Source organism: Neoarius graeffei, chromosome 6 (assembly GCF_027579695.1).
Source record: "Neoarius graeffei isolate fNeoGra1 chromosome 6, fNeoGra1.pri, whole genome shotgun sequence".
NCBI classification, from domain to species: Eukaryota; Metazoa; Chordata; class Actinopteri; order Siluriformes; family Ariidae; genus Neoarius; species Neoarius graeffei.
In genome coordinates this window covers 70,110,955-70,129,721 of record NC_083574.1, presented here as the reverse complement: position 1 = coordinate 70,129,721, position 18,767 = coordinate 70,110,955, and the positions used below count along the sequence as shown (strand labels likewise).

At 44.1% G+C, this 18,767-nt stretch overlaps 1 protein-coding gene across 1 annotated transcript; it reads right to left on the bottom strand.

Moving 5' to 3' along the window:
• Positions 1–1,360: 1,360 nt before the first annotated feature.
• LOC132888312 (E3 SUMO-protein ligase ZBED1-like) lies at positions 1,361–3,179 on the bottom strand. Its single transcript, XM_060924377.1, has 3 exons — positions 2,356–3,179; positions 2,054–2,210; positions 1,361–1,819 (listed from the first exon to the last, which is right to left on the bottom strand). Exons 1-3 carry the CDS (start codon positions 3,177–3,179, stop codon positions 1,361–1,363), a joined length of 1,440 nt encoding a protein of 479 aa, XP_060780360.1.
• Between the last annotated feature and the right edge of the window lie 15,588 nt (positions 3,180–18,767).

Here is an 18,767-nt window from a genome sequence, read left to right as displayed (position 1 = left end):
GTGCATCGGGCTTTATTTTTCACAGCGTGTGCAACTGAATTAAAATGTTGTTGGTGACATATTGCACATATACATTGGGCAGTGTAATTTCTTACAAGCTTATTTGGCATGAGATTGAGAGACTGACCAAATGTTTTGCCATGAGATTATTTAATTTATTTGAATGTTAACCTGAGACGGGAGTGAAGTTCAATTACTTGTCATCTGGAAAAACTACAGATCTCCATGAGACAGGGATAACACTGATAACATGTTGCAACCTACATTGCAATATTTCATAAATTACATTGGCAGGGATGTACACTCTGCTGTTGAATTGTCACTGTTTTCCTGTTAACCATGAGACATCACTATTTCTCTTGGAGTAAACCTGCATGCTCAGATATGTTTTATTGTACTGCAATCGAAGTTTGCACAGAACTCAGAATAGTAGCATGCGAAGCTAACATAACCAGAATCACACTAACACTGACCACTGATCTTTGCATAAAAAATCTGGATGGCTCATTGGCTCGTCCGAGTGAAGCCATCTGGCCACCATATTACCATGCACATCGGAGCAGAATAGTCGTATCTCTGCCGAGGAAGCTACACAAAACTAGGGCTGGGCCGATATGCTTTTGTGCCGATTCGATTCTCCAACAATTTTTGGGTCCCAATTCGATTTAAATTGCGATTCTGATTAAACAAGTATTGCGATTCAATTTTACCAAGTATTGCGATTTTATATTTCAATTATTGTGATTTTCTTTCCTTAAACAAGAACAGGTTGAACCAAACACTTGATAATACGTCATAAGTCATATTTACAAAAAACAATACACACATCACATCAGTTTGTGAGATTTATTTGTACAACTGTGCACCTGCCCTCACAAAAAACACTCATCCGCCAACATCTTACAATAAAGTAAACTGCTACATTTAGCTGGTCTTTAGAAAATAAATTAAATAAAAAAATAAGTCAAAAAGTAACTGAAATAGTTACTGAAATCTTCAGAGCACAAATATGGGCCTTTAAATAAATACAAGTTCCAACTGAGTCAACAAAACATACTTAAAAATATTCAGTTCCTACTCACTGAATTCACTGAGTGAGTGTTGAAAGAAAAGTGCTTGCCCAAAATTAACAATTACAGTCTATTGCTGAGAACAGCACACAGCTTTAATGTAAGTATTAACAAGTGCACATGAGCTGTCTTTAATACCATGAACTTGAGGTAGACTCTTCAACATTTAACAAGAATAGAGAAATGTGTAGCCTACTGTGCTTTTGTCTATTTAACATGAACATCAACACAAAAAGCTTTGGAATAAAGAAAAGTGTAGAATACAGTGCTTGATCGTCATCTGCCTGTTCCTACCACTTTGGAGTGATAAGGTTTTTGTGGAGAAACAGGAGCTGGTCAACGTGCTCAGGTGTTAGGCTGCTTCGCTGAGCAGTGACAATGCCCCCTGCTGTTGAAAAGACGCGCTCAGCAGAGACGCTTGTCCCTGGTATACACAGGTACTGCTTCGCTAGCTTTGCCAGGAGAGGGTACTCACAGTGATGCACTTTCCACCAGTCTAGTGGGTTTTCTGATCGTGGCAAAGGAGCAGCTGTGGTGTACTCATCCACCTCCTTCTGTGCAGCATGAAGAGGTGACATCACTGGTGATGCCTGTGTCTGCCTAGCCTCCCTAAAAGTGCTGCCAAGTAACTCAGCCAGGGCACAGGACTCTCTCCTCTGTTTAGCATGTGGGGAGCACTGGGGGTCTTGTACTGTCTGTGTCTCTGTCTCCTCAGTTTCCCCATCTGGTACAGGCTCACCATCACCCTCCTGAAAGCAGTGGAGTAAAAGAGCACAGTGGAGCAAAGAGATATATTAGTGCACTTTCTTTGACATGATTTTAGTTTCTATTGCAACGCATCCATATCCTTCACACATGCCCTTTCTCACTCTCTATTTGTATTCAGCTAAATAAAAACAAATTCCTTATTTATTTTACAATGTTGACTTATAATATTGTTCTCACACACACACACACACACACACACACACACACACACACACCTGTTCATCACGATTCCTCATTGTGCCTGCAGCTTCAACGACCAGTTTGGCAAGTGTCACTTGCTTGTCAGCATCAGAGAGGAAAGGCAGTGCTTTAAATCTCAGGTCGAGAGCTGAAGTGAGGTTCAGTATGGACTTATCTGCCTGGGATGTGTACCTTTAAATAAATAACATGTTACACTACTTTTAGCAGTCTTATAATAATTGCATACTACTTCCACTACTCATAAGATATAAATTGTTTCCAAATACTACTCAGAGTTAAGCCAATTCGTTTCCAAACAAATAGCACAGTAGCCTACCTTTTGGAAAGGTCCTCATGAATGGCTTTCTTCAGTTCTTTGACAAACGGAGAATCTCCTTTGCCTGCCACAGTCATCTGCAGGAGTTGTGCGTGAAGGGGGGCGATGACTGAGAGTGTTGGGTGATTCTCATCCGACATGACACAGGTAGCCACTTTGACTGGCTTCAGTGCCTCGACAAACTCCTCAGCATTTGAGATGTCTTCCTCGGTGAACGTGCACACATCTTTCTCTTTCTTTCTGACCTCTGTTGAAAGCAGAGTAGCTGTGATGGCTGGCTGCTGTTGAAGGAAATGCTCAACCATATCAAAGGCACTGTTCCATCTAGTTGGTACATCCGTGACCAGTCGGTGCACAGGTAGCCCCAGCAACTGCTGTTTTTCTTTCAAAACATGGAGTTCGGCGGCACTCTGGTGAAAAAAACCAGTGACCCATCTAACGCGACCGAGGAGTCCTGCGACAGCTGGTAGTTTAAGTGCACATTGAGATGCGAGGCTGGTCGTGTGTGCATAGCACTTAATGTGGTGTAAACCAGCCAGGTTCACTGCAACAGTCATGTTGCTGGCATTGTCAGTCACTACTGCATCGACTTTCCCTGTCATGCCCCATTCGGTCACGACTTTTTGCAGCAGAGCTGCCATGTTGACTCCAGTATGAGCTTCATGCATAGCTTTAGTCTGCAGGACATATGAGGTCATAGTCCAATCTTTGTGGATGAAGTGCGCTGTAAAGGTAACATAAGTGGTGGTAGCTCGGGAGGTCCAGGCGTCGGTCGTTAGCGCAATTTTGTCTGCTTCCCTCAGGTTTTGTTTGACAGTGGCCATCATTTCGGAGTAGAGTTAGGGAATGGTGGCCGTTGTGAAAAACTTTCTTGATGGAATTACGTATCGTGGTTCCAATGTGTGGATCATGTGACGAAAACCAATATTCTCCACGACACTGTAGGGACGGAGATCTTTGCATATGAAATGCGCAATTGCTGTAGTTACCCTCGACGCCTTGTCTGATCCAGCTGGGAGTTTGTGGAGAGTTGAATCTAGTGTCTGCTGCACTGCCAAGGGCCGTTGTTTAGCTTTCCCCAGATCGTTTTTTTTCTCAGGGTGGTGGCGAGCAGTGTGTGCTGTCATGTTTGTGGTGTTACCTCAGTAAGCGACTTGACCGTGACAAAGTTTACATACGGCTTTCTTCATGTTGAGCTCTCCTGTTCCCTGCATTTTATAAAAACCAAATGGACTCCATGTGTTGGATTTGAAGTGGGGCGGTGGGGGAAAGAGTTCAGGTGGCTCTGTGGAAGTACTCAGCTCACTGCGCTCTGCCATTTTGTTGTATGCATTTGCTCGCGTTAGGGTTACTATGGTGACCCATGTGCTTCTATTTCCGGAAGCGGAATGCAGATGACGAAAATAAAGAGACAGACCAGTGTGAACAAACGAACGCAACAGGCCGGTTTGACTTTGACTGTCGAGTGTAATGGCACAGAATACATGGTCATACAATAAAGATTGGTCGTCAAAAAAATAAACAAATAAAATAAAATAAAATAAAAATAAAAATCGATTCTCATATGAGAATCAATTTTTAAAAATTGCCAGAAAAAAATCGCGATTAATATAAAAATCGATTTTTTGGCCCAGGCCTACACAACTGGGCGAATTATGTAATTGGTGGGAAAATTGCAAAAAAAATGCCTGCATGTGCAGCAGTAAACTGTACAAACTGTCATGTCAGCAGTTGTGGATGGACATTTCACCTGTGAGTACTGATAGTGTGTGATCATTTTCAGAGCTTTCACACAACTGTGTGCAGTGCCATTTGCATGGACCCCCTATAGCATTTTATGATGGTTTGCAAGAGTGAAAGAAAAAAAATCCCCAGAAAATCTCTCATTGTCTTGTTTGTGTTTGTTGAAAATCTGACATTGGTATCGTCCGGGTGCAGGCACTTACAGATGCAGGGGAGAATGGGAGAAGCAAACTGAAGATGAAGCCAAAACAGTAGATGAGAATCGTGGTCAGAGAAATGGGTGGGGGTCAGTTGATCAGCAAATGGAATATTGAAGGCAAAACTAAGAGACGAGGTCGGGAAACCGTAAACCAAGGTCAAGTAACAAACTGGCACGCAGAAACTAAATGGCTTGGTAATGACAGGAGATAAACACTGACTAATACTTTGCGCTGACTGTGAGTGAGAGCGGTGTTTAAGTGGAGGAGCTGATTATGGAGGAAATGAGTGACAGGTGTACTTAATAAGCTGCAGACAGAGGGCGCTGTGGTTCTTGGGAAGTAGAGTTCATGGTTGCCATGTGTGGAGGCTGTTTTGAGCTTATGATCTCAACACTGTTGCTGACAGAAATCCCCCCGAGGAGCTTCCTCTGGGAGCTATACTCTTTCTTTGACGCCCTCTCCCTCTTGGTGCAGGGTTGCTGGGGTGCTGACTATGGAATTCCTGTATCAGGACAGGGTCCAGAATATCCTTAGAGCATACCCAACTTCGCTCCTCAGGTCTGTAGCCTTCCTAATCTACCAGGAATTCCAGTTGTCCTTGTCTACGTCTGGAGTTCAGGATCTTGTTTACCTGGTAGATGGGTTCTCCTTCTACATTTGGGGGGGGGGCTCTTGGGTGGGAGTGTTCAGATAACAGACCTTGGATGGCTGGCTTCAGACATGAGACATGAAATATGGGTGCTATTTGGCTGTGAGGTGGGAGCTCTAGTTTGTATGAAACTTCATTGATGCAATGAAGGACCTTGTATGGACCAATATAACGTGCTTTAAGTTTTTTTTCCATGTGTTGGTTTCTTTCAGATCCCTAGTGGAGACCTACATGCGATCTCCTGGAGAGCATTCCTGGTTCTTGCTTCTGTGTTTGTTAGCGTATTGTTTATACTTGGAGTTGACTATTTCAATTATTTCGCGGACTTCCTCCCATACCTGTTGGCTCCATGTGAACCAGTTGTTGACTACTTGTACTTACACAAGTATATCATCCCTTGGGAATGGGGGGGTAGCTGAGTATGCATTGAAATGGGGTTAGTTGTGTTGCTGAGTGCTTGAGTGAATTTTGTGCATACTTAGCCCATGAAAGGAATCGTGCCCTGGTTTCACATGCAGAAGATCCGTAGGAAGCACCCTGCTTCCTGGTTGGCCCATTTTGACCTGGCCATTGGATTGTGGGCAATAACCGGAGGTGAGACTCACTGAAATTCCTAATCATGCCATGAAGCAAGACCAGAGTCGTGAGATGAACTGAGGCCCATGTCCTCAGGGATGCCAAAATATCTGAACACATGCTGAAAGATGAGTTCAGTGGTCTGGAAGGCTGTAGGAATAGCAGGTAACAGGATGAGTCTGAGGGCTCTGTTGATGATGACCAGGATGGTTGTGTTGCCTTGGGAAGGAGGTAGATTGGTGATGAAATCTATGGCCAGGTATGACCAGGGTCTTTGGGGTAGAGGGAGCATAATTTTCTGGTGGGGTGGAGTTTGTGGTACCTTGTGTAACCTACTTCAGCTCACACTGTTAAGTTGGTCAATGAAGACCAACGCTTCTTTGCAGTTGAGATCACCCATGCATCGCTCCATTAGCCACTGGAATGTACCTAGTGCATTGGTAACTCCCTGTGGCATCCTGTTAAATTCCCAGAAGCTTATCAGTTTCTTCCATCTCCACTTGGTAATAGCCTGATTTTAAATCAAGAACTGAGAGCCATTTCGAACCAGTCAGTAGGGAAAATACCTCCTCTAAGTTCGGCAGAGCGTAGGCATCTCTAATGGTCTGCGAGTTGAGTTTCCTGAAGTCGATACACAGCCACACACAGCCATTTTTCTTCCGAACAATGACTATGGGGGATGCAAAGGGGGACTCAGATTCACATATGATGCCAAATTCCAGCAGCTCTTGAAGATGTTTCTTAATGGTGTCTACATCTTGTGGATGGATGGGCCTAGCTCACTGCTTGATTGGGGTGTTGTCACTTAGCTTAATACAGTGCTTCACTTTGTCAGTATGACCGAAGTCCATGTCATACTGAGAAAAGACCTCAGGCATGCTATTGAGCAGTCTTGTGATCTGCTCTTTCCACTCTGGTGGTAGAAGGGAATCACCAAAATCAAACTCTATCATTTTCATTTCAGGAGAGGTCAAGTTGGTAGAAAGTTCTTTCCCATCACCTGTTGAACAGCATGGATCTTGGCCAACACTGTCCTTGGAGGAATAGTAATGTTATGTTGCATCTCATTCTTCAGCAGGATTGACATGGAGCAGGAATGTTTGGCAGGTAGGGTGCTCAATGAGCTAACAACTAACAATCCGCCAGGAAGGGACGACCCAGATGCTGCCTCTACAATGACCAATCTCTCTCCGTGAGCACCACTCATGTGGGCTTGCCCCTCCAAAAGAACTGTGCTGCCAGCTGGCACTACTTCAGGAGCATTGTTATGCATCCTCACCCATCCAAGGGCTCCAGCGTGTATCTGCCATTGCCGTGCTTCAAGGATTTTCAAAATTACTCTATATCCAGGAAGAAATGACTGAGGATGACAATCATGCTTTTCAACATAGTGGGAATAGAGGACATCTAGTGAGTTGGTGCCAATGAGGATCTGAGGCATACTACCCCCATCAGGAACAACCAACACCAAGGTAGGAACCTTAATCTCTTTTCCCAAGAACTCTTCTGGAAACAGGAGGTTCAGTTCCATGTATCCAGGGTAAGGAACAGCTTCTCCATTGGCTCCTATCTGCAGCTCTACATTTAAAAGATCGTCCTAGGATTTCAAACAATGATGAGACAGGTGACTCTTGAACACAAGTGGGATAGTGGTCACCTGAGACCCAGTGTCTAATAGGCAATTAACTTTGTTGCCCTCAATAGTCACTTCAGCAGTGCATTTGGTTCCGACTAGCTTTGGTGGCAGAATGGTGTAAGTGGTGTTAACTCTACCGCACTTGCTAGCCACTCTTAATTTTTCTAGGGCACTTAGTTTGGTTTTCAGTCCCTGTCTGCCCTGCGACAGGGGCTTCTAGCAGTTTAACTGCTGGTTTCCTTGTGGTGCCACTCTGCTGGTCCTATTTCTCTTGTTTCTCTTTAAGCAGTTGTCTCTTCTCTTCAACCAATGGAGGATTTGGTTCATTCACACAGCTAACTGCAAGGTGAGCATCTTCCCCACAGTGGAAACAGTACCATGGTCGGGGCCTACTTTTTGCTGCTTGCCCTGAACTGGACTGTCTGCTTGCCTTTCTTATTTGAAGAGTGGTGTTGCACTTCCCTGGAGAAACCTTTTGAGCATGCAGACAATGGTATCTGTTGACTCTGAGCCTGTGCTGGGTTCACCTGTGCTTGAAGAATGGCAAGCTGATGCTTCAGTGTCCTTACCTCTGCTGATTCGAGGTGGTCACTATTAGTTTCATGGGTTGCTGTTCTCATATCAGCAATCTGTGCTTGAACACCAGCAATCTGTCTTTTCAAGGTGTGGATTTCAGCTGTATCAGGATGCTTGCCTTTAGCTTTACATGGGGTGGTAGTCTGCATAACAACAACCTGAGCTTGTATCTCATTGAGCTGTCTCTTCAAGGATTCAGTCTCAGTTGCCTCTTTCTCAAATGTAGTACAGCTGCATGCAGTTAGCTGTTGTGCTGCAGCTCTCAGTTTCGGGGCAGCAGGACTTTATTTAGTCCAAGGTGATGTTTCATACGACTCTGTTTACTGGCCTGTTTGTCTTCCTCTGTTTTGATGAGTAGGACCAGTTCAGTAATAGAGGGTGGTGCTTTTGCTTTTCACTCTAATTGGAGATCAGTCCATCATTCCAGCAGCCTCGACAGAACTGCTTTAAGAGGTAGCAATCTTGTTCAGTCTCTGCGACACCACCTCACCTGACCACAGCACTTAGGGCAACCTGCAAGCAATTCAAGTAATTAGACAGTTTCTCATTGTGGTTCTGAAGCGTGACCATGAACTTGGCCAATAACTCATCTCCATCCTCTACTGAGCCATAGATTGAATCTAGCATCTGAAGATACACTGATGGCAGAGCTTGATGGCTAACATGCTTGATGACAGCAGTAGCTGGAGGCAACAGGCTGTCTAGGATCTTGCGTGTTCTGTGCAAATCAGACATGGATGAATCAGTTAAGATCAAGTCAACATTTGCCCTCCAGGTGTCATAGTCAAGTTCACTTTTAGGATGGGGAATTTTTCCAGAGAAAGGTCTGAAGCGAAAGGAAGAGTGCATCGGGGACAGAGATTCATTGGCTCTCAGGACATGCTCAACAACCACATGCTGCACAGCAGGGGGATTAACATCGTTCACAGTAAGGACTGAGGGTGTCGCTGCAGCTGCACCATCATCACTATTGACTCTGTTCGACAGAAAGCCTTGGTTATGAGTATTCAAGTTAGCAGATGTGCTACTTGCTGGTGCGGCTGCCAACACAGCAGGCTGCGATTGACCCTTCATTCTGGTAAGGGAGGATGTTACCTGTGGACTCCTAGTAGTAGTTTGTTTTCTTAGCAAGGTAGGTGCTGATGCTGCTTGGGTGTCCCTCCTTAATCCAAGCTGACCACATTGGAGTAAAGGAGATGGTGGAAATACAGCTGGTAAGGTCTTGACTATCTCAGGTGAAACTAAGCCAAGCAGAAGAGAGGGTTGTGGCTTTACTGATAATGGCACTTCGACATTCTTGGCCTCCCCATCAGAAGCTGATGCATCAGGATGCTCTGGTGGGTCATGATTTGATAACTTTGATTCAGAGTCCTCAACTGGTGTGGTAGTGTCAGCAGGGAGGTTCACACCTTCCCCTGTGCTTATCTTCATTACTTCCTCCTGAAGCACTTTTTGAAATGACTTCCCACTCTTATTAGCAATGGCTTGCAGTTCCTCAAGATGGTGGCACTACCCTTGGTGGCACTACTACTGGCAGTGCTAATGTAAACGCTATTCAAGGAGTGCACATAGAAGGTGACATCTGCATCAGCCAAACTCTGTAAATTGGCAATGTAGGTCCTTGTGCATTGCAGAGCTATTGGCAAATTCCACAATGGAGCAGAGATGAAAGTCTGATCTTGGATCATCAATAACTAGTACTCTATAAATGGAGCCATAGCTTTTTAGGTGCTCCTCAAACTCCTCATCTAGTTCAGTTTGAGTTAACCCAGTGACAAGAACTGAATTACGAACATTTACCTCTTCATTTTTCACTATATCCATTGTTCTATATTTTTGTTTCCTTTTTTTTCCGTTTTACTCCTGCTACTCAATGATACTCCACTTTCTCCTGGCTGGCTTGCCAAGTTCTGTAACCTACTTAAGCTCACACTATTAAGAGTAACCGCTGGAGTTTACAGATGCCTATACCACTATATGTTTAACTTTTGGACCAGCACATCAAAAATTAGGCTTGCTACTGAAGAAAGGGGTATCAGAAATTGCATTGAGTAGAAGAGCAAAAACGCACACAACTCACAGGTAAGTTTTATGTGTATTGTATTAAAGCATAACTAAACAAAAAAAATGATGATGATGATGATGATGATAATAATAATAATAATAATAATAATAATAATAATAATAAATTACAGTGTCCTTCAGTGCATGAAATGTCACAATATCAATCCAGAAATGAAATATATAGATTAACCGGGTGGATAACAAAATCACAGTTCTTATCTCCAATTAGGTTGGCTCGCCACAACTGCTGGAAGCTACCTCCACCTCTACAGTACAGCAGTGATCACAGCAGAAGAGTCGATGTGCTGCTCCCGGGTTTCACAGAAGAAGGAAAACCATAAAAAAGAAGAGACACAAAAAAACCCATCCAGAGATCAAAATCCTGTACACACATACAATGACACTACAATCACAGCTCACGCCAATCCAGCTTCCAACCGATTTCTTCTAGTGTCCATCGCAAAAACAATTTTTATGCTGTTGACTCTTACAATGACAGCAAGAGGAAGGTAAAATGCTGAAATTTCAAGTGCTCAGTGAGCAGAATCTGGCGTGAATGTCGGCAAGCAGCCGCCTCGTTCTTGGTCCAGCCGAAAAGAGAGAAAACTAACAGCGTAAAGTCACTGGTGGCTTCTGATTGGCTCAGCTTGCGCACGTGAATGCCACGTCACCCACGTCCTTGCGCATGTGAACGCCACATGTCACCCATGTCTTTGCGCATGTGAACTCCACATCACCCATGTCTTTATCACATGAAAGAAGAGCACATTCGTCACTTTTGAGATAAAATGAAGTCCATATGAATAAACCTGTGTGTTTATTTCTTTTTGGATTTATAGCTATATTTAATATATTTTTGTCATAAATCCTATTTACCCATGTGCCATGAACTGCATGAATTTATTTATTTATTTAGCAAATAATCTATGGTCAACTAAATTAATGACTAGGACACAGTGACCAGGGCTACACTCGGCTTGCACACACTCTGAACATGAGAACACAAAGTGGTTGAGCTCCATCACCATGTCCTCCCACCAGTACTTACTCCTCAGCAGTTGGTGTGTACAGTGGCTGCTTAGGTGGCCTGTGGCAGGAGATGCATGAGCCCAAGTAATGAGCCTGCCTCTGAAGTTATGTGGGACGTACAGGAGATGGGGGGGCAGTTTTCTGGAGGTGTCTTAGGTTGTGACTCCTTTATTTCCTTGTCCAAATCCTATGCAATGGCCTGAAAAAAACATTCAGGTGCTAGGATGGGGTGTTGGTTCTGAGTTGTGTGGAGAGGAGCTGTGAATTCTGGATAGTGCATCTGCCTTGGTGTTCTTGGTGGCAGGACAGAAGGATATCGTGAAATTAAAACATGAAGAACAATGCCCATCTAGCTTGATGTGGGTTGAGACATCTAGCCTTCTTGAGGTATTCAAGGCTCTTATGATCAGTTAAGATAACATAGGAGTGCATGGCTCCCTCCAGCCAATGTCTCCATTCTTCCAAGGCTAACTTAATTGCTAATAGTTCTCTGTTGCCAATGTTATAGTTCCTCTCTGTGGGTGTGAGGTTTTTGAAAAGAACACCATTGGGTGCAGCTTGGGCTTCTCCCTGAATCATTGGGAGAGCACGCCTCCTACTCCAGTCTTGGATGTGTCCATTTCTACTACAAATGGTTTAGCAGAATCAGGATGCTGAAGTATGGGGGCCATAGTAAAAGCGGCCTCGAGTTTCTTGAAGGCTCCCTCTGCTGCTGGATTCCCTGGGAGGTGCCAGGGTCCATTCTTTAGGAGAGAGGTTAGTGGCATGGCGGTGGTGCTAAAGCCCCTAATGAAGCAACGATAGAAATTGGCGGAGCCCAGAAAATGCAGTAGTTCCTTGACAGAACGGGAACGGGCCAGGATGTGATGGCTGATACTTTGGACTGGTCCATATTGACTCCCTCAGTGCTGATGTATGTGGAATTCACACTTTTCAGCCTTCACATACAGGTGGTTTTTGAGAAAACGGAAGAGTACTGCTCTGACGTGTCTAAGATGACTTTCCTTGTCTGGGTGTAGATCAGGATGTCATCGATGTAAGCAATGACATATCTCCCCAACATGTCTCGGAGCATGTCATTTATCAAAGACTGGAAGATGCTTTGTGCCAAAGCAAGGCTATACGGCATTACCTGATACTCAAAATGGCTGGCGGCCGTCTTCCACTCATCCCCTTCTCTGGTTCAGATTAGATTGTAGACACTGTGTAAGTCTAGTGTGGAGAAGATTTTCAGAGCATATAGTTGTTCAAGAGCTGAGAGAACCAGTGGAAGAGGATAGGGGTATTTCACAGTGATTTGGTTGAGGTCCCTATAATCAATGCATGGTCGAAGACCTCCTCCCTTCTCCACAAAGAAGAAGCCAGCCGATGCAGGCGAGATGGAAGGACGGCTGTACCCCTGGTTCAAAGCTTCTTGTACATACTCTTCCATGGCAGCTTGCTTGGTCTGGGACAGTGGCTAGATATGGTAGAGTGGTACCTGGGAGGAGATTGATGGCACAGTCATATGTGTGATGAGGAGGGAGGCCACAAGCCTTACCTTTACTTAAGACTTCCTTTAAGTCCATGTAGCATTCGGGAATGTTGTCCAGTGAAACAGGCTGGGGACTTTCCACAGATGTGGAAGAGAAGGTCAGTTGGGAAAAAAGTAGGCAATTTTGGAAACAAGTTGGTGACCATTGTAGAAAGTCCTTAGGCTGCCAGGAAATTAATGGGTCATGTAGTTGAAGCCGTGGATAGCCCAGAATAATGTTGTGGTGTGCCGTGGATGTAACCAGTAGTGAGAAGAGTTCAGAGTGGAGAGCTCCCACCTGAATATGAAGCAGAGACATGCAAGTGGTGAGGAGTCCATCTCCTATGGGACCTCTGTCGATGGTCTTGAGGCTGAATGGTCTCTGCAGTATGTTAGTGGACAGACTGAACTTCTGGATGATTGAACTGTTGATGAAATTCCCCTCTGCCCGTGAGTCAACAAATGCAGAGAGCACATGTGTCGACAAAGACAGCTTCAACAAGACTGGCATTTTAAATGACTGTTTTAGGAGGTAGCAGGAGACTCACCATGCTGAACGAGGTTTCGGTGGAACTGATGCGAGGTGGATGAACGAGGCATTTAGAAATTATATGATTGGGATCACCGCAGTAAAAACATAAGCCCTCACATTTTCTTCTTTCTCTTTTGGAGCATTTTAAATGAGCCTGAGGTATCGCTATCAGTGTGGGCATGTTGGTGGTAGGATTTAACGTGGCAGCAATTTGTAAAGATGGTCGACTGTTGATTAGATGGTCCAGATGGATGGCTAGATCAATGAGAGAATCCAGAGTTAAATGTTTATCTCAACACACTAGTTCACTCAACACTTCCAGGTGTAAACCCTGGTAAAAAACCACCTTCAAAGCTGGCTCATTCCAACCACTGCCTGCAGCGAGGGTTTGGAAGCCCAGCGTATATTCTGCAACTCTTCTCTTACCCTGCTTGATGGTCAGCAGACTTTCTCTGACTTCAATGCCCTCTTGCATGATTGAAGACTCATTTGAATAATTCTAGGAAATGGTTGTAAGGGGTTGTATGCTCACCTCCACACTCCCAAACAGCACTAGCCTGTTGCAGAGCTCTTCCAGTCAACAGTGAGAGAAACTTAGTTATTTTCTGTTCCTCAGGTATGCCAGTGAGTGATAAGAAATCCTTTACAACTGGCAACTTTGCCAGCGTATTTCTCGGGTCATGAGAGAAGCTTAGTGGAGCTCGTGGAGGACTCAGGGCTCATGACCTCACAGTAGCAAGCTGTGCTATCTTGGTGTTGAGATCACTGAGCATCTGCTGGTGTCCTCCTAAGAGACGCCCTTGAGCATTCAGAGCAGTCTACTTCACCTCCTCTGCTGCATCCATTGATTAAGTATCCTGTGAGGGTGCAGGTACTTACAGATGCAGGCACAGGGGAGAGCAGGAGAAGCAAACTGAAGATAAAGCCAAAACAGTAGATGAAAATCATGGTCAGAGAAACAGGCGGGGGGTCAGTTGATCAGCAAATAGAATATCGAAGGCAAGACTAAGAGATGAGGTCGGGGAAAAAGTAAACCAAGGTCGAGTAGCAAACTGGCAAGCAGAAAGTAAACAGCTCAGTAATGACAGGAGATGAACACTGAATGATACTTCACACTGACTAAATGAGAGTGGTGTTTAAGTAGAGGAGCTGATTACGGGGCGGCACGGTGGTGTAGTGGTTAGCGCTGTCGCCTCACAGCAAGAAGGTCCTGGGTTCGAGCCCCGGGGCCGGCAAGGGCCTTTCTGTGCGGAGTTTGCATGTTCTCCCCGTGTCCGCGTGGGTTTTCTCCGGGTGCTCCGGTTTCCCCCACAGTCCAAAGACATGCAGGTTAGGTTAACTGGTGACTCTAAATTGACCGTAGGTATGAATGTGAGTGTGAATGGTTGTCTGTGTCTATGTGTCAGCCCTGTGATGACCTGGCGACTTGTTCAGGGTGTACCCCGCCTTTCGCCCGTAGTCAGCTGGGATAGGCTCCAGCTTGCCTGCGACCCTGTAGAAGGATAAAGCGGCTAGAGATGATGAGATGAGATGAGATGAGCTGATTACGGAGGAAACAGGTATAAGCTGGAGACAGAGGGTGCTGTGGTTCTTGGGAAGTGTAGTTCATGGTGGCCATGTTTGGAGGCTGTTTCGAGCTTATGCTCTCAATACTGTTACTGACAGGTATCAGGGATGAACACTGTGACTGCCAGATTTTCAATGGAAGTGTCCCAGACTAGATCAAAGCCAAAGTCTAGACATGTTTGATATTGAATGTGCAAGCTCAATCTCAATGGCTCAAATTCAAAAAGAAAAATGAACTGAGTAAATTAGCCTCAGTAGCCTAAAGGAAAGAAGGACCACAACATTAGGCAGAAATGGCAGTGAGGCATGCAAATAAAGAGATGCTATTGTTCTAGTTTGGTTAGTTATTTTCATTGACCTAAGGTGAAGCATAATTGACAATGTAGATGGTCTAGTAAGATCATCTACTTGTCCATGGATTAAAGCAAAAAAAAATCGTCTGACTGAAAAAAAAGCTCCATGTCGTTGGCCCCTACCACGTCAGCGATGCGTCAAATTTTAAATGCTGTGTTGTCCATTATCCCCTAGGCCCCCACTTATAGTACATTTACATAATTTTAACAATGACTAAAGCTAAGGCAAGACTTTACCATTGTCATTACTGGCTATAAATGATGAAACATCAAGTTTTCAGCGCAAAGTGCAAATTTATTTCAACAATACTTTAGTAATGCACAACAGTGGTTAAAAGAAGTGCAAGTGCAGTTGAACTTGAACCATACTTTCAAAATAGTGGAACAGAGAAAAATAAGAAAATGTGTTGAAATAAAACCAGGAAACAAGAAAAGTAAAGTGAAAGTTCACTTTTTCTGCTTCTTCGCAGTGAAGCCAAAGGCATCTAGTTTGGCAACACCTGATGCCCAGTTTTGTTTCTTTTTCCTTGGCACAGCAGCAGGAGAGGAAGACGAGGGTAGGGTTCCAGCAGGTGTACTTCCTAAGGACGAGGATGGAAGGTTCCCTACAGCATTTCCAGATGATGAGGAAGAGGTAGAGAGTATTTCTGTGCGCATACCTGCTCCAGGTGCTGATGAGGAGGAGGGTTTTGCAGGTGTACCCTTTACACTGAAAGAGGGAGAGTTACCTGTAGGTCTGCCTTTTCTTGCAGGTTTGGCTTGTGTGGTGAAGGAAGAAGAGGTAGAGGGTATTTCTGTGTGCGTACCTACTCCAGGTGCTGATGAGGAGGAGGATTTTGCAAGTGTACCCTTTACACTGGAAGAGGGAGAGTTACCTGTAGGTCTGCCTTTTCTTGCAGGTTTGGCTTGTGTGGTGGAGGAAGAAGAGGTAGAGGGTATTTCTGTGTGCGTACCTACTCCAGATGCTGATGAGGAGGAGGGTTTTGCAGGTGTACCCTTTACTCTGGAAGAAGGGGAGTTACCTGTATGTCTGCCTTTTTTCTTGCAGGTTTGGCTTGTGTGGTGGAGGAAGAAGAGCACATTCCTGTAGGTTTGGATTTTGTAGAGGAGGAGGAAAAGGTGTTGCCTGCAGGAGTGGCTCTTCTGGTTGAGGTGGAAGAAGAGTGTGAGGACTTGGTTGCACATGTGACTCTTCTTGAGCTGTATGAGGAGGCTGTAGAGGAGGAGTGTTTGGCACCAGTGGATGTGCATGAAGAGGTGAAAGCTTTTTTCACCCTCCTCACTTTTACTGCTGCTAGGACCTTTACCGTTTCCCGGATTTTCCGTTCCTTCTCTTTGGCTTTTGTCCTTCCGTTTCTTCAGATAACTTTTGTATCTGCCATAAGAAGACAAACATGAACTCCTCAATGGAGCACTGATTTTCATTGTTGAGGCAGTCTCCCCTGCTGCCTTCAGGTGTGACTTTATCACTGCAAAGCCTTCATAGGTTTCAATACTCAGCTTGACCCTATCTTTTTCAATGATATCATTCATGATGTTGAAAGAGCCTTCAATAAGAGGGCCAGTGAACACTGACAATAGTGCCCTGATCAATTTCCCCAAGAGAGGAAATCTGATTTCCCCTTCTGCTGTCTTCATTGAAAATACCTCCCTCCACCAGTCAACATCAATCCGAGATTCATTATCATCAGAACCTTTGGCCTTTACTCCCAGATCTAGGTTAATCTGGTATTCCCTCACCTCTTCATTCAGCTGGCCCAGTTCATCAGAAGTAATGGTATTTGGCAGAAACTTGGCCAAAGTGCTAAATAAAACTCTAATATGTTGATCCTGCATTAAAGATGGTGACAGTGCAGACAAGGAGGATATGATTTCATTAGCCAAGGGCAGGTTTTTCAGGAGGAATGTAGCTGCCTTGACGTAGCCTTCTCTGAGTGAGCTGTAGACCTCTTCCACCCAGGACTTCTTCTCCACCCTGGCTTTGTTCAGAGCGAAATAGCTGAATTTCCCCACTGCTAACAATTTGTCTGGGTAATGCAGATCTCTGTTCTGGAAATCAAGCTTCAATAATCCCTTCACATATAAGGGAATGGCATCAGGCTTCATAAACTTTGAGAGAAGGTCTCTCACTAGCAGCACCATCTCAACATGGAGAATATGGAGCATAGGCTTCTCATGCTGCAGTCTCTTGAGGAAGACCTGGAAGAGTGGGAGTATACCTGCAAAAATAAATGAATAAAAATCAACAAATATTTACAAAGCCTGAAAAATAAATTATTTTTGATGCACATACTCTGTGACTTACTCCTGAAAGTATTTTACAACCTTTTTTTATCCACAAAGAATGAGATTCCTGATAATGAACTACATATTTGCAACATAAGTTCAATAACACTTTTAAGTAAAATACTCAGCACCAATTCACCCACATACTTTTGATTAAATCCTGTTTAACTTTAATTGTAGACAGCAAAGACAATACAATAGTTATTTTACTGTGCTTTTTATGAAAAAACAAAAAACTAAAAACATAATATAACATACCTCTGTATAAGTCAATCATGGCCGTGAGCTTGTTGAACTCTGTGAAAAGTACAGAGATTCTTGTCTTTCCATTGCTGTTTGTATCCGTTTGGCCCTTTGTGGATTTTGCAAGTTGCTGCTGTAGAACACTCACTCTTGCTTTTTCGGCAGATGTCACCCCATACTTTTGTAGAACCTGGTTCAGCAGCCATCTGAAATAAACATGTAAAGAGATTAAAAGAACACATAATTATTGCATCTTTATTCATTTTTAGTCATTGTATCTTTATTCACACTTCACAGATTTTTTTTCCATCATTTAATTTCACACGTTTGATAGAAAAAATATGAAAGGGAGAGAGTAGGCTACTGTTGTCATCTCACTTGTATTTGTGTTGGTCATGGGGTGACAGGAAGCTGAAGTGGTGCACTATGAGAGGATCAAGAAGCTCCCATATTGTTACACACCTCCAGCATTTGAAGGAACCTGCTGCTGATGGGGCGGATCAGGCTCTTCTTCACCATATGGAGAAAAGATTGAAATTCTGCAAAAATTTCCTTTTGCTTGGGGAATTTCTCAATGTCATAATACACATCTGCACAGAAATCTTCCACAGTGTCCTTGAAAGGGCTTAAAAGAGCCTTGGCAGCATTCGAAACCATGTGTACTGTATCTCCACTTATGTCCCATAGGCATGGGTTTTCTTTGCGAATCTGGGTCTCCACCCCAGATCGCTTCCCTCTCATGACATTGCAATTGTCCAGCAGAACAGAGACAACCTGATTCCAGTTCAGGTTGTAGCGCTGGAGGATGTCTGCCATTGTGTGTGTTATTGTTTGGGCATCTGCAATGTTAACCTTTCGAGAGCCAATATGCTGGGTGACAACTTTGCCCATATCATCATCAAAAAAACCGCACAAGCACATTTAAAATCCTATCCATGTTAACATCAGTTGCTTCATCAGCATTCAAGGAAAACATTTTATTTTGAAGTTTCTCCAACAATTATTTTTTGCAATGGGCTGCAAAACCATGTGTACACACACATGATCCATGTGCATTTGATAATGACAGCCTGGAGAGGGCGCACTGGTCTTCTGAAATTGCTTTGATTAGGTTGACAAGGGGTTGAGATATGGTCAGTGATAGGTCATGCTCAGCTATAAATGAGCATATGCGCACTTTCTGCAAGCAAACACGGTCAGCCATTGAAGCACAAACCTCCGTGGTGGTGGTTGTTGCACTCGGCAATGATGATGTTTGCTGGAGCAATCTAACATTAGCTTTATGGTTAGCTTCTGAGTGGCGGCGTGCTAGCACTTTTTTGCCATTGCTTCCATAGACTATTTTTTATGGCAAACTACACAAAAGCATACACCTGCCATTTTCATCTTTTTGCACCATGAACTAAATGGCTTGCCATTATCGCCCATTTCATTTAGCCAAGCCCA

Excerpts from the sequence above, each read along its gene's own strand:
- LOC132888312 (XM_060924377.1), bottom strand. The coding sequence starts at position 3,179 with ATGGCCACTGTCAAACAAAACCTGAGGGAAGCAGACAAAATTGCGCTA. Across the intron at positions 2,211-2,355 it reads CATGAGGACCTTTCCAAAAG|GTACACATCCCAGGCAGATA; the intron begins GTAGGCTACTGT and ends ATTTATTTAAAG. Across the intron at positions 1,820-2,053 it reads TGAGGAATCGTGATGAACAG|GAGGGTGATGGTGAGCCTGT; the intron begins GTGTGTGTGTGT and ends CACTGCTTTCAG.